Here is a 15970-nt window from a genome sequence, read left to right on the forward strand (position 1 = left end):
TAATAGACAACCAAATAGATGATAATGCTGTTAAGAAATAGAACAAAGAAAGAGGGATTGGGAATCTCATATATTGGGGAGAGAAGGTTTCAATTAAAAAAGAAAAACAAGGTAGAAAGGTTTGGCCTTTTTGAGAATGTGGCATTTGAACATAGACTTGGAGGTGACAGAGTGAGCCTTGGGAATATGTTATTTGAAGGGAAAGTATCCAAGGCAGAGGGAAGTAATCAGTGAAAAGGTCCTATGGACAAGCATGGCTGATGGGGTCAGAGAGCAGGGAGAAGGCCAGTGTTTCTGGAGTGAGGGGACAGTAGTGGGAAATGATGAGATGATATCTAAGGGAAGTAGAGGTCAGATACCATAGGTCCTTGTCAAAATTCAGCCTTTTACTCAAGAGTGAAATAAGCAGTTGCTGGGTTTTGAGCAGAGGAATGATCTGACTTATCTTAAATGCCTAATGGGATCTCTCCAGCTGTTCTGTTGAGCCTTGATTTTTGGGGAGGTGGGGCAAGAGAGAAACTGGACACTACTGCAGTGACAGTAAAGGTAGTGGAGAATAGTCACATATTGAGATATTCTAAAGATAGAACCAGCAGGCTCTGCTGAAGGATTGTATGTGGGTGCAAGAGACAAAGAATCAAAGATGATGCCAAGATTTTTGCCTTGAGCAGACTAGAGCAGTGGGCATGCCATGAACTGAGAGGGGGAGAGCTATAGATTAGGAGAGAAAGGTTAGGAATTCAGTTTGAGGCATTGTGTTTGAGCATCAGGTAGAACTGGTCAGTAGACAACTGGGCATATGAGTCTGGAGGTTATTAGCTTATCAATGGTGTATAAAGCCATAACACTTGATGATGTATAAGGAGAAAGGACCATTGGCCAATGCATCATTAAAAGGATTAGAAAAAGAGGAAGACTTGCACAGGCCATTAGGTAGGAAGAAATCCAAAGTATGATACCTTGAAAGCCACTTAAAGTAAATGTTTCAAGGAGGAAGGGGAATGATTGTGTCAAATGTTGCTAATAGTTCTTATAAGGTGGAGATTCATTGGATTTGGTAGTCTGTGCATTTCCTTTATTTAAAACATTTGTAATTATTAATTTATAATTAATTATTAATTTATAATTGGGATAGTTCAGTGCATTCCTAGCTAGAATAAAAACTTCTTGACAACAGGGACAGTGTCTGCTTTGTTCATTTTTTCTAGTTGTTATAGACCTTCAATAAAAGTTTGATGAAGCCAGGTGTGGTGGCTAATATCTGTAATCCCAACAGCTCAGGAGGCTGAGGCAGGAGGATTGCCAGTTTAAAACCAGCCTCAGCAAAAAGAGAGATGCTAAGCAACTCAGTGAAACCCTGTCTCTAAATAAAACGAAATAGGGCTGGGGATGTGGCTCTGTGGTCAAGTGGCCCTAAATTCAATCCCTGGTACTTGCCCTCCAAACAAAGTTTGATGAATGAACATGTGAAAGAATGAACAAATGTACAGTATGATTGCCTCCTGCTTAGTATCAAAGTAGACAAAACTTGGGCTGGGGCTGTAGCTCAGTGGTAGAGCGCCTGCCTAGCATGCATGAAGCACTGGGTTTGAGCCTCAGCACCACATAAAAACAAACAAACAAACAAACAAAAAAAGCATTCTATCCATCTACAACTACAAATTTTTTTTTTTAAAAAGTAGACAAAATTTTATATGAAGGGTAATATTGTGTGGCACTACATACAGAAGGGATCATCAGGACCTGCAAGAGAAATCAGCTCTTTGCTATAACTTTAAGGTGCTTGTTTTTGGTTTACTAGACATCTTGGTGCCAGTGGTATCATATGGTCTGAGACTTGATGACATGATAAATTAAATTTATAATCATATTCCTTGTGACACGTGGAAGGATGAATTATATACAGGGTACTTTTTAAACATAGCAAAAGTTCCTTCTAACTCAGGTTAAAGGGTAAAGAATGGAGATTTTTAAAAGGAGGCATACAGTAGAAATAAGATTTCAAGGGGATGTGAGGCTAGTGAGGAAAACTGGGCAATACATCCCTTGGTGTAGCCAACTACATATGCAAAGGCTGGAGCATGGGAAAATCCTGTTGTACATGGTGGAACTCCTAGGAGTGTGATGGGGTGTATGATAGGGCGTTGGCTGTTATTTCCCACTAAACTTGAGCAACTCAAGTAGTTCAGGTTCACTGGAATGTTGGGTGGAGATGAGGGTGTGGAGGGAGATGGATGAGCTAAGCCTCAGGTCTTATTTGCGAACTTTAGCTGTTGATTTTTTTTTCCCCCAGTGCTGGGTGTTGAACAGGGCCTCATACGTGGTAGGTAAGCATTCTACCACTAAGCTACATCCCCAGCCTAGGAGCTCTAAAGTCCGTTCTCATTGCCTTACTAATGAGTAGTGTAATATTCTAACTATCTTTAATTCCTGTCTCTATAATCTCACAAGTCATTCAATAGTCAGATGTGGGAATTAAACATCTTAAACAGCTATATCACTTCATGTTCTTATTTTCCCTCTTCTTGTTAATGCTCTACTGTTTTAAAAATTCTTCAAGTGGTTCTGCACTGAATATAGGTTAAAATTCAAGCTCCATAGGCAGGTGGTGGCACATTATACTTGTCATTATAGCTATTTGAGAGGCTGGGGCAGGAGGATCACAAATTCAAGGCTGGCCAAGGCAATTTAGTGAGACTGTATCAAAATTAAAAAAAAAAAAAAAGTAGGGGGTGGTGGTCTGAGGATCTAACTTTAGTGGTAAAATGTCCCTGGGTTCAATCCCCAGTGCTGGAAAAAAATAACTTTTTTTTTTTTTTTTAAACAGGGTAGTAATAATAAGTAGTATAGAAAAATAGCAATAAAGCGATATGGTTGTTTGTTGGGGTTTAAGACATTTAATCCCTCATCGGGCTGTTGGATGGTTTATAAGATTATAGAGAGAGGAGGCAGGAAAGATAGCTAGAATGTTACATTATTTATGAGTAAGGCAGTGAAATGGATTTGAGAAGGGATCCAGGCTCTGGGCTGTTTAATTTATTTATTTTTTATTTTTTATTTTTTTAAGATATATATATATATATTTTAGAGAGAGAATTTTTTTTTTTAATATTTATTTTTTAGTTTTCGGCGGACACAACATCTTTGTTTGTATGTGGTGCTGAGGATTGAACCCAGGCCGCACGCATGCCAGGCGAGCGCGCTACTGCTTGAGCCACATCCCCAGCCCCTGGGCTGTTTAATTTAAAAAAACAAAATAAAAACACATTTCCTCATCCTGGGCTGTGTAGAAGACTGTGTCAGCTTGAACTGACTATGTCAGCTAGAAGTAATCTCACAGTATGATTGCCATTTAAGGAAAAGGAGATTTATTGCACTTAGTGAAATGGATACCATGTAACATATATTATTTTTCATCAGAGCAGCGCCTTGCTCTCCTGCTTGACCTCTTGGCTTGGTACTGGTGACATTGCTCTTCCTGGCTTTAGCACTTTCACTCTGCTAAAATCATCACATCCAGGGAAGAATCAGAGAGCAGGCCTCTAATGGTTTCATGCCTTGAAGATCATTCACTTACACACATACACATATGGGCATGACATGTATTTTGACTTTATTTGCTTTTGTAGTGCTAGAGATGGAACCCAGGGGCATACACATACTTAGGCAAGCACTCTACACTTCTCACACACACACACACACATACATACATACATATATATATATATATATATTTAGTTATGGGAATTAAACCCAGGACCTTATGCATATGAGGTAGTTACTCTACCATGAGCTATAATCCCCAACCCTTTTTAAAATTTTGTTTTGAGACAGGGCCTCACTAAGTTCCCCAGGCTGGTCTCAAACTTGTGATCCTCCTGCCTCTACCTCCCAAGCAGCTTGAGATTATATGCATATACCACCATGCCCAGCTTCAGCAAATACACTCTTAATTAGACTTCTAATTTGGAATTTCAAAGAATTTTCATGTGATTCATATAATTTACATTGAGTCTGAGAGTATGCATGTATGCTTATAGTGTCAAGATAGACTATCTTGAATCACCTCTAGAATTATAATTTTTTTCTTTTTATAAGGCCTATTTCATAGTTTCTGTTGTGGTGTAGGGTGAGGGGACAAGGGAAGCTGGCTGCTACTCAAAATGTTGTGTACCTCCTCCATCTAACTGGTCTGAACACATGTGGTGGAAACAGGAAAGTCCACTTTGTATTGGATTTTATGTGAGCCGGCTGGGATAAGGAGTTTGGGAAGGGCAACTGCTGATCTGGTAATGACAACAAAGAAGAAGGTCACTAAAGTATCACTTCTATGCAGGCCTCTGATACCTGGATCACATTACAAACAGATGTGAGAACTCAGTTAACCAGGGAGGGTGAGGAGACAGCGTGGCAGCTGCCTCCTCCTCCACTTTGGTGCTGGAAATCAAAACAAATCCCCCTGGTTTTCCAGGGACCTATTCACTGACTGAGTTCAACAGCTTTTGTATTATATTTTGTTGAATCTGAGATACCCGTTTTACACTTTTACATTTGTGATATCAAAATGTTTTACATCTCTGGTACCAATATTCACCTTGCAGTTAAAGGTGAATTAGTTCAGTTGACAGCTCTTTTGTATCCTTAGCTGTGCATAAAGTAAATTTTGTTCTTTATAATCAGTGACATCATTGGGTCAGTGAGCACAGGTACAGGTGAGGGGCAGTGAGGGCTGGCAGGTGTTGAGAAGTGAGGCAAGCTCTTTCACCAGAGAAGGAGTTGAAGGCAGCGCTGATATTTTAAGCTTGATATGCACTCCAATGTTTATATAAAAAGAAATCTTTGATTGGTTTTAAACTCTTGTTACTGTTTTGAGTAAGCTGTCAATAGGAGAATCAATCAGAAACTATTCAATATCTTTCCAATTATTCCTTAATAAGACTCAAGTTTTTTTTTTTTTTAGACAAGATAATAGCTGATATTTACTAAATGGATAGCTAATTATACAGTAATGAAAAAGTTAGAAACAAACATTAAGACTCAAGTTTTGAAGTTACTTGTGATCCAAGTCTTATCTGTATTCATAACAAACTCATTCATTTTCTTTCCCAGAGGTCATCAGTGAGTTTTATTTGATTGATCCTATAGGCTGTTTTGGTTATCAATTTTTATTTTCTGTTGAGTTAGCCTATTGTTATTGCAAAATCTTGAGATTCTGAGAAGACTTGGGCCTTCTCTCCCTCTGAGAATGTGGCTCATAGGGAGAGATTTGTCTGGCATGTGTAAAGCCCTGGGTTTGATTCCCAGCATGACCAAAAAAAAAAAAAAAAGATAAAAGAAAGGAAAAAATAGCTCCATAGCTCCACAGTTTGCCTCTATTGGTGCCTTCTTTGTATTTTTTCTAGAAAGATTGTTAAACCTAACGATAGGTTGTTTTGGAGAACCATTCCTTGTTCTTATGTTCTGTACATGCGTACATGTACACACAGCATGTACATATTTGTACTTGATATATTCTTTTTTTTTGGTAGTGCTTGGGATCAAACTCAGGGCCTTGCACATGCAATGCAAGCACTCTACTCCTGAACTATACCTCCAAATTGACATACATATTAGTCTTCTAATTTAGAATTTTAAAAAATTCTCATGCCACTCATATAGTCTACGTTGAAATTGGGAATATACAAATATGTATAATGGTCTCCAGATTTGCCCTCTTGAAATATTTTGGGAAAAATTGTGCAGTTTATAGGAATGGGACAATAACTGAATTCTAAGAACTTGGTTAACGCTTGAGGTAGATAGAAGTCAGGCTGCCAGGTACTTGAATTCTAGCTCCTGTGACCTTGGATAAGTCCCAACCCTCTGTGTCTTAGTGCTTCTATCCTTAAAATGGAAATAACAGTATCTAACACTTGGGTTCTAAGAATTCAGATAATGTATGTAAAAGTGTGTAGCAGCATTCCTGGCACAAGGCATATTTGATGAATGTTAGCTGCTGTTTTTTTTTTTTTTTAATTAATAAGATGTCACTTTAAGGATGAAACCTATTGATTAAGTAAAAAAAAGAAGAAAGAAAAACAAATTAACTCCTAGTGAATGAACTTTACTTACAAGGTAGAAAGCTATCTTCTAACTCAATGCTTTTATGAAATCCCCTAAGTTACTTGAGCATTCTTTTGAAGTGCAGACATAAGCTCTGTGAAAGTAGTGGTTTATGTCTCTTGTCCACTCCTTTTTCCCTAAGTAATATCTGACTCGAATTAAGTACTCAATAACTATTTTTTGAATGAATGAAAAAGAGCCAGTGGCTCTTATAAGCTACAAACATTTTATCTTACAGACCAAAGTATATATAAGTTATTCTAGTGTGTAATTTAATTTTTTTTAAAGAAAGAGAGAGAGAGAGAGAGAGAGAGAGAGAGAGAGAGAATTTTAATATTTATTTTTTAGTTTTCAGCGGACACAACATCTTTGTTTGTATGTGGTGCTGAGGCTCGAACCCGGGCCTCACGCATGCCAGGCGAGCGCGCTACCTACCGCTTGAGCCACATCCCCAGCCCGTGTAATAATTTTTTTCCAAAATTTTTTTGGGTTGTAGATGGCCACAATATCTTTGCTTATTTTTTATGTGGTACTGAAGATCAAACCCAGCGCCTCACACGTGTGAGGCAAGTACTCTACCACTGAGCTACAGCCCCAGCCCCAAGTGTGTAATAATTTTATATGTTGTTTTAATGATGGAATGGAGAGAAGTTTTGTTAGAAACTCAAGCCTAAAGTGCGTAGAATCAAGCTGGGCAAAGGGGCATATGTCATCCCAACAACTCAGGAGGTGGATGAAGGATAATGGAAAGTTCAAAGCCAGCCTCAGCAACTTAGCAAGGCCCTAAGCAACTTAGTGAGATCCTGTCTCAAATAAAAAATATAAAGGGCTGGGGATGTGACTAAGTGGTTAAGCGCCCCTGGGTTCAATCCCTGGTACCAAAAAGATAAAAAAGAAAGTACATGGAAACAAATTGATTTTCATTGCTTTGTGTAAACTAAAATATACATAAACAGATTTGAGATGTTAAAATTTTCGGCAATATATAATTAACAATGTACCATTCATCATGGAGTCACACATTACTTCATATAAGAAATATGGACTTTGGTCAAGTATCTGTACAGCTATTCAGGAGGCTGAGGCAGAAAGACTGCAAATTCCAGGCTAGCCTCTGCAATCTAGTGAGACCCTGTCTCAAAATAAAAAATAAAAAGGACTAGGGGTGTAGCTCAGTGGTAAAATGCCATGGGTTCAATAAAAAAATAAACCCAAATGGTGAAAATCAAAAATTGCAGATTATATTTAAAAATTCTTTGGACTGGTAGTGTAGAGGTTCTGGGTTTAGTTACCAGCACTCAAACCGACATATACAGATTCTTCCTTTGCTTCTTTTTATTTTCTTTTCTAAATTTTTCTATAAACTAGTATTATATGAATTTAAAAATAACCCTCCCAAATCCTGCCAGTATGAAAGCATGCTTGTGGGCTTTCATCATTGTTTCAGGCATTGGGGATCCAGTGATGAACAAGAGAAACAAAGTCTCTATTTTCAAATCAGGGGGAAGAGAGGCAGTAAACTTAGGAAAGGGTGCTCCATGTTTTAGAGATGGAAAACTGAGGACCAAAGATGTTCGTTTAAAATTCCCCTCATGTGCCTTGGTGCTAAGTGCATTTTCTGTTATACCGTATAGGTTTTCTTGACTCTTGGGAATGCCAGGTGAATCCTTTTTTTTTTTTTTTGTATTGGGGATTGAACCCAGGGGCATTAACCACTGAGCCACATCCCTAGCCCTTTTTTATATTTATTTAAAGACAGAATCTCACTGAATTGCTTAGGGCCTTGCTAAATTGTTGAGGCTGGCTTTGAACTCACGATCTTCCTGCCTCAGCTTCCTGAGCCTCTGGGATTACAGGCATGTGCCATTGTGCCTGGCGCCAGATAAATTTTTGAACATCCTAAATCAGAAATCTCTATCTGTGATTCTCCTAAGGGAGTCCTTGTAGGGAAGCATTGTATAGGGTAAAGAATATGTGTTTTCTACCCTGTTCTTTCTCTAGAACATTTACCTTTTTGGACCTTGTTTTTATCATCTAAGGAATAAAGAGATTAGTCTTGGTAATTTTGAAGGATGGTGCTTGCTTGTTACTTCCATAGTCCTTTTGTTTGATTTGGAGTTATGTACATGTACATGTGTCTATTTTTTCTACAGCCATACACACAGCTGCCATGGATATGCTGGGAGGATCTGGTGTTGAAAACCAATGTAGAAAAGTTGATATCATCGCAGATGCTGCATATTCCATTTTCAAAAAGCCAAAAAGTTTTACTGGAAATTTTGTTATTGATGAAAATATCTTAAAAGAGGAAGGAATAAAAAATTTTGACATCTATGCAGTTAAACCAGGTAATACTTGTAGTTTTTTAACATAGTGATGTGTTTTTCCATATTTTTTGCAATGATTACATCGTGTGTGTGTGTGTGTGTGTGTGTGTGTGTGATCATAAAATGAATATGTTCTTTTAAAAGCTGTCCTTCCAATGAAGTGGAAAACCCATACTAACAATATTTGAAAAAAGAGAGAAAGGACAAATAGAAGTGAGTTGAGGCCTTTTGAAGTGACGCAGAAGGGTTTAATCAGCTACTGGCCATTTTCAGATTTTGAAACCAGAAATGAAAATTAGTTTTTAAAGTCAGTGTTAAAATCAGAGTAAGGATTTTATTCAAGGATATGTATCAGATGGTACAGTAGTTTTTTTTTGTTTTGTTTTGTTTTTTTACAAACTTAAGACTGTGGACTCATTCTGAATGTTTATTTTTGGGACAGGGTTACCCGGGATTGAACTCAGGGGCACTCAACCACTAAGCCACATCTCCAGCCCTATTTTGTATTTTATTTTAGAGACAAGGTCTCACTGATTTGCTTAGTGCTTCACTTTTGATGAGGCTGGCTTTAAACTCGAGATCCTCTTGCCTCAGCCTCCTGAGCCACAGGGATTACGTGGTGTGTCACCGCATCCAACCCAAGTGTTTATTTTTTTAAGTGCAGTGTCTAATACCTTAATGATGGATTGTGAAGTTGCATTGATGAAATCATACTGTCTTAGGTATAGCAGTCTGATTTGAGAAGTTTGCAGAAGGCTCCCTTATTAAAAAATAACTTTCTCTTAAATTGCAGAAGATGATGATATTGGATTTTTACTTTATATAATAAGTGTATTCTAAGCCAGGTGCTATGGCACATGACTGTAGTCTCAGCTGCTTGGGAGGCTGAGGCTGGAGAATCATTTGAGCCTAGCACTTGGGGACCCTCCTGGACAATATAGTAAGACACTGTCTCATACACATGCATGAATGAGTGAGTGAATGAATGAATGCAAGCCATAAATGGGGGTTATATTTATTTGTATTAAAGCATATAAATCATTAAACTGAGCTTGTAGCTGACAGAAACTACATTTTTAGATTTGTGTCATCCCTACCTGTCTCTTTAGTTCACTTTCACATACATTATCTAATTAACTTTCATAGCAATCCTGCGAGAGAAGTAATATTGTGTAATGATTAAGAATGTGGAATTTGGGGAAAGACAACTCGGGCTCAAATTTGACTCTCCTTCTTGCTACTGTGTAGCTTTGAGCATATTACCCACTTTCTTTGTGCCCCAGTTTCTTTTTTGGGAAAATGAAGCAAATGATACCTTCCATATAGGCTTTTTGTAGAATTATGTGCAATAATGTATATAATGTGTTTGGCACAGTACCCGACATATAGTACACTCACAATATTTAGTAGTTAAAATAGTCCAGTGTAAAAAACAGGCTGAGGGAGATGAAGCCTTTGCCTAAGGGCTGATGGCTAATAGGTGGCAGAACCTGAACCAGACTCCTGTCTTCTGGGTCTTGGTACAGCATGATGATCACATCAGGTTTTAAAGACCCAATGTCATTTTATACAAACTTTTAAGTTAGGTTTCAATTAAAAATCTTATCAAGTACTGAGAATTTATTACTATGACCAGTTATTCTGATATTAAGATATAACAAATATCAATTAATTCTTGCTTTCCAGAAGTTTGTTTAATTTTCAAAGACAGAGAAGGGAGGGAGAAAAACAGAGAGAGAGGGGTTGGGGAGAGAGAGAGTGAGAGAATTAACATCTAATTTTCCTACAATTTTGAAGGTTTTGTGACCTTTGAATCTCCTCCATGCATGTGCCATGAAAGGTATCAGTGTGATGTTAAGATAATTAATTTATTTGTAAGCACAACTGTTAACTGAAAAAAGGTCTAGGAGAAGAAGATGTCTTAGTTTACATGATGTTAGAGTGAGAAGAAGAGGAAGAGAGAAAAGACCCAAGTGCATTGATCTGGGAAGCAAGTCCTCCTTAATGAGGGCCTCCCTGCTCTTAGGGGCCAGGTGAGCTGAGTTGTGGACAGAAGGAGTTGTAAGGATGAAGAGGGTAAAGACTTCACATAAAGGTGTTTTTTAAAACTAGATCTTGAAAATGAATTGAGTCATGGGAGAAGATATCTAGGTTATGGGAACATTAATGAAAATAAGTAGTTTGATAATTCTCCCAGAAGCCTTTACTGTTTCTCCAGAATGATTTTAAAATAAAATGATAATGTTTATTAAACAGGTGTGAAAATCCTAATGTCTTGTAGTTGTTATATTAACATGATTATTCTGGGGTCAATTTTTCAGGCCAGCCTTTATTACCAGATTTCTTCTTAGATGAACACCCAGAGGTTGCAGTTATCAAGCAGATGGAATCACCTGGTAAGATCCATAAGATCTAGTCCATATTTTTTGTGAGAAAATATAGATAGTAACTTATGTTTTTTTTTTTTTTCCAAAACATAGAATTTATCCTGTAATAGTGACATTTCTGTCTTCTGCTTCTAAATCATTTTGTAATTTAAACTAAACAAGTTATGTGAGTTTAGTTAATTCTGGCAAAAAAAGAGAAAAAACATGTGTTTTTTTTTCTGTCTATGAGTAAGGCTCTTAAGGGTCTCACTAAGTTGCTGAGACTGGCCTCAAACTGGATCCTCCTGCCTCAGCCTTCTGAGTTGCTGGGATTACAGGCTTGTGCCACTGTGTTAGACTTTTAAAATTTCTTCATTTTTAAAAAAACATCTATTTAAGTTTTATTCATTTTCTTTAGCACGCTTTCCTTAGAGGCATTTTAAGGTGATATGTTATTTTATTTTGAGGAAAAATGTGTCACATCAAAATTCTTTTAAAACAATTTTCACAGTTTGTACCCTATGACTGCTTTGTGGAAGGCATTTATTTCAAGAAGGTTTTGGTTTTACTTTGTCTGTGTAACTAGGAAATTATAGGCTCCTTGAGTTGGTCTAGAGTTTAGGTTCTAGTCCTTGTGTTCTGAAACTATACCTATTGCTTCCTGAAAGAGGTCAGAAGGAACTCTCTTTAACTAATACCCGTAGGAAGAATTTCTCTTGTGTTTACTAATAAGAATGGCTGTGCTTCTTCTGGGTCCTTACCTTATTTTTGTATTATAGTACTGTGAATCTCCTAAGTGATCCTAGATTTCTTTAGAAGGCTGATAGAAAAGTTAGGAACAAATATCCTCTGTACATTTATCGAATCTAGAGGCTATTACCAAACCTTATTTCCAGTTTAAGCTTATTTTTTTTGGTCACTATCTTTTCTTTGCCCAGATTTTTCAGGAAATTGAAAAAAATCACTTAGGTAATAAAAAGCGTAATTTTTCTTTTGTATAACAGAAAATTTGAAAATAACAGAAAGGAAATTAGTTAACTCTGAATCCTACCACCCAGTCACAGCTCTTTTAAAAATTAAGTCTTTGGCTGGATGTTTTAGTGGAAACCTCTAATCCCAGCAGCTAAGGAGGCTGAGGCAGGAGAATCTCAAAGCCAGCCTCAGCAATTTAGTTAGGACCTAAGCAACCTAGTGAGACCCTATCTTAAAATAAAAATTAAAAAGGGTTGGGGATGTAGCTCAGTGGTAGAGTCCCCCAGGTTCAATCCCTGGTAGCAAAACAAAAACAAAACAGACAAAAAACACAAAACAGGCTGTCAGTCTTTTTCTTAAAAGTCCTCTTACAGAATGGCAGAAATTACCTAAAAAGCCTGCAAAGTCTTTAAGAGTATGGTCTTAAGTTTAGGTAAGCCCCAAATCCTGATTTTTGTCTTGTACCCTAAGATTGGATATTTTGAAGGAAGACATTTATGAACTGAGTTTATTTAATTCGTCTCATATTTAAAATAAGAACTACTTTATTGGTCATGTATCTTCATTAATGGCTGAGATAGGAAGACAATATGATATGGTTAAAAAGAAAGTAGGGGTTGTGGCTCAGTGGTAGAGTGCTCACCTAGGACAGGTAAAGCCCTGGGTTCAATACTCAGCACCACATATAAATAAATAAAAATAAAGGCATACATATATTTTAAAAAAGGTAATTAGCTTGAGAAGCAAAAACACAATAGCAAAATTAAAATAAACATTAGAGGCGATATAGAATAGAAATCAAACCAGAAAATCTTGTTGGAGTTCTCTCTAATACAGAGGACAAACTTGACTCCCAGAATACAGAAGAAAAGCACAAAAAGATGGGAATAATGGCTCGTCTTTTCTCCTGCAGTTAGCACTGCTTCTCATTATTCCATGTTGTCTTCCTATCTCAGCCAGTTATATATGACTTTATGTACCTGTTTCATATAGTGTTTTTTTAAGACTTTATTTTTTAGAGCATTTTTAGTTTCACAACAAAATTGAGAGGAAGGAACACGAACAATCCCATGTACCCCATACCTCACACATGCACAGCCTTCCCCATTATCAGAGTAGTGTATTTTTTAAAATCAAGATCAATATATTGTGAAGTTTTAATGTGGAGGAGTTCTTGTGGATTTCATAGGAAATTATTTTTAGATACAAACTTTTGCTTTTCAGCATAGTCTTGTATTACACTTGTGCTACATTATTTTTTCATAGGCAGCAGATTATATTTTCTCCCCATTAATCCATCCTCTTACTAGGAGGTAGTGTAGTCAAATGTCAGGGATGTGTAGTTTGCTTTTGAATCCTGGTCCATCTGGTGGTATTCCTTTCTCTCAGCTAATGTGGTACCTGTTGGGTACATAGACATGGAATTTTTTAACCTGCTTCCAGGACTCTTCTTTCCAGTATGCCCTGCTGCCAAAGCTCTTCCCCTCCCTATCTTGATCAGCTATGCGCTGAGGTGTGTTCTTCCCAGGACTCACCACCACAGGACTCTCACCACCACAAGCTTCAAGCTTGAACTTGGATTGCAAAGATGAGAATGAGGAAAAATAGAGTCTCTCTTGAAAAACCACATCTGTGTTTTACAGATGGCCGACTCCTAGTTTTCAAGTTGATATAAGCCCAGACTCTAATCCAGAGAATTAAAGAGTGCCTCTCTCCTTTTTTAAAGTTGGCCAGGGCTGTTCTCCTTGGGAATCTCTCATGTGGCAGGCTTGTGTTTCTTCGGCTGACTCTGTACCTTAGGGTTGCTGAACGTGGTTCCTAGATTTAACAGTAAATTTGTGTCTCAATCTAGGAGATAGTTGTATTTTTTTTTTTTTTTTTTAATCCATTGCTGGGGATTGAGCCCAGGGCTGTGCGTATGCCAGACAAGTGCTGTATCACTGAACTATATCCTCAGCCACCCCCCACCCCCCCCCCCCCGCTTTTTTAGCACATTATTTATATTTATTTAGAGTGAAGTTAGGAGAGGCTATATTAGGAGGCTGCTAGTCATTCATATGTCTTTTTCTTTTTAAGTTACTGAATTGCTGTAAGTGACTTGCATTCCAGCTTACATGTTTACAGTCTGCTGACTGCACATTTCAAATACTTTACAGGTTTGTTTTTCCTTCTGATGTTTTATTCTTTCATGCCAAGTCATTATGCATATGTCTAAATGTTCCAGGTGATAAATAATACAGCTTATCTCTTGAAAATGTCTTTCAGTGCTAAACTCAAGTTTTTCCTGAAATATCTTTGGCACCTGACAGTACAGATGGTATATCTTGATTAATATACAAATCACCTTGAGTAGTCACTCACCAGTAAGGGAGGGGTTCCAGCAGTTATTTATATGACAAATTCTCTTCTCTCTGGTGTAACTACTAAAACTAAACACATTCCCTGCCCATGGAAACATGAAGGAAGCCTGTGTCTTTGCTACCCTTGCTTTGGCAGTCTCTGCTTGGGCCAGTTCTGGTGAGTTCAGATCTTGGATCAATGCTTGTCCTTTATGTTGGCTTTATACAAATTAGATGGTTAGATGTGAAAGGAAATGTGGAGGAAGTATTACTCTGTGGATAACATTACAGGATCTGGAGTCAGACTGTCTGAGTTCAAATTGCTGGTGTAACTCCAGTTGTTATTTTAAAACCTTTCTCACTTCTTATTTTAATTCATTTTTTTTCTTTCTCCTGTCTTGCTGAGGATTGAACCCAATAACTTGAGCCCACAGGCTTGTGCACGCTAAGCAGACACTCTACCACTGAGCTTCATTCCCAGCTTTTAAATTTTTTTGTCTAGAGACAGAGCCTCACTGAGTTTCTTAGGGACTCACTAAGTTGCTGAGGCTGACTTTGAACTTTCGATCCTCCAGCCTCAGTCTCTGGAGTCGCTGGGATTATAGGTGTGCGCCACCATGCCTGGCAGTTTTCTAATCTCTTGCTTTCCTTTTGTAAACACTGTGAGGATCAAGTGTGGTGGTACATTATATTCTGCATTTGATATGGTAAGCACTCTCTAAATATTGGTTGTAGTAATTATCACTGAGTTAATTATCTTGAATTTTCTGAGTGCTCAAACTTACTATTTATATATATGCCTTTTCTAGTTATTTCTGCTTTTGTCTAACTATACTGACTTGAACTTCAAGGAGGTTCATTGAAAATATTTATTTTAGCTATTCTTACTTTATTCTTAATTTTAATGGGAAAATCTTTAGATTTTACCCATAAGTAGGGTGTTACATGATGTAAGATGGATTTTTTTGTTTGGTTTGGGGTGTAACTCAGTGGTTCAATATGTGTTTATTACCATGTGAGACGCTCAGTGTTCAATCTGCAGAACACAAAAGAGAAAGAAAGAGAATTTTGTTGTTTTAATCCAAAAAGTTTTATGTCTGTACTCTTTAGAGTAACAAGTTGGTTACATTTTGAATATGGTAAATGAATGGGGTAACTTTCTTTTTCTGTGCTGTTTTCTCTGAATGGTTGAAATATCTCACCTGCTAAATCACTGGGACTTTGTAAAAAGTTATTTCTTTGAACAAACTTTTTATTTTCTCATTCAATTACTAGCTCTTTAATTTTGGATGTTTACTGGGGATTGGACCCAGAGATGCTTTACCACTGAGCCACATCCCCAGCCCTATTTTGTATTTTATTTAGAGATAGGGACTCCCTAAGTTGCTGAGGCTGGCCTCAAACTTGCAATTCTCCTGCCTCAGCCTCCTGAGTTGCTGGGATTACAGGTATGCGTCACTGTGCTGCCTTAAATTTTTAAAAATTATTTCTGTGATGCTGGGGATTCAACCCAGGGCCTCATGCTCTGGTAAGTGCTCCATTATTGAGCCTACCCCCAGTTACCAGCTTTTCAAAAATAAAAAGCCAGTCATCCATTTAAGGTTTAAAATTTACTTAAGAGTTGAAATGTAGTATTAACTTAAAAAAATCCATGTTTAATTTTCCCTTTTCTCTTTTTCTTGATTGTTTGCCAGAAAATTGCTGAGTTTATTGTATCTTAATGTTTTTTTCCTCCAAAACACCAGACTTAAAATTTTATTTTTAATTGTATTGCTTTAAAATACAATTTTAAGAATATTTTTAAAATAATAACTATTGATATAATTTATCTTTACCCCCAATTCACCATTCAGAAATGTATATG

General features: G+C 37.3%; 1 protein-coding gene across 3 annotated transcripts in view; it reads left to right on the forward strand.

Annotated features, from left to right (window-relative positions):
• The window catches only part of Hsdl2 (hydroxysteroid dehydrogenase like 2), a 67325-nt gene that overhangs the window by 31421 nt on the left and 19934 nt on the right, over positions 1 to 15970 (forward strand). For all 3 annotated transcript variants that reach the window (XM_071600841.1, XM_027943039.3, XM_071600842.1), the window contains 2 exons: positions 8256 to 8450; positions 10751 to 10825. In XM_071600841.1, coding sequence (XP_071456942.1) covers positions 8256 to 8450; positions 10751 to 10825 — 270 coding nt within the window. The remainder of the gene's footprint in view (positions 1 to 8255; positions 8451 to 10750; positions 10826 to 15970) is intronic.

The sequence above is a fragment of the Marmota flaviventris genome, chromosome 13, assembly GCF_047511675.1.
Source record: "Marmota flaviventris isolate mMarFla1 chromosome 13, mMarFla1.hap1, whole genome shotgun sequence".
Lineage (NCBI taxonomy): Eukaryota > Metazoa > Chordata > Mammalia > Rodentia > Sciuridae > Marmota > Marmota flaviventris.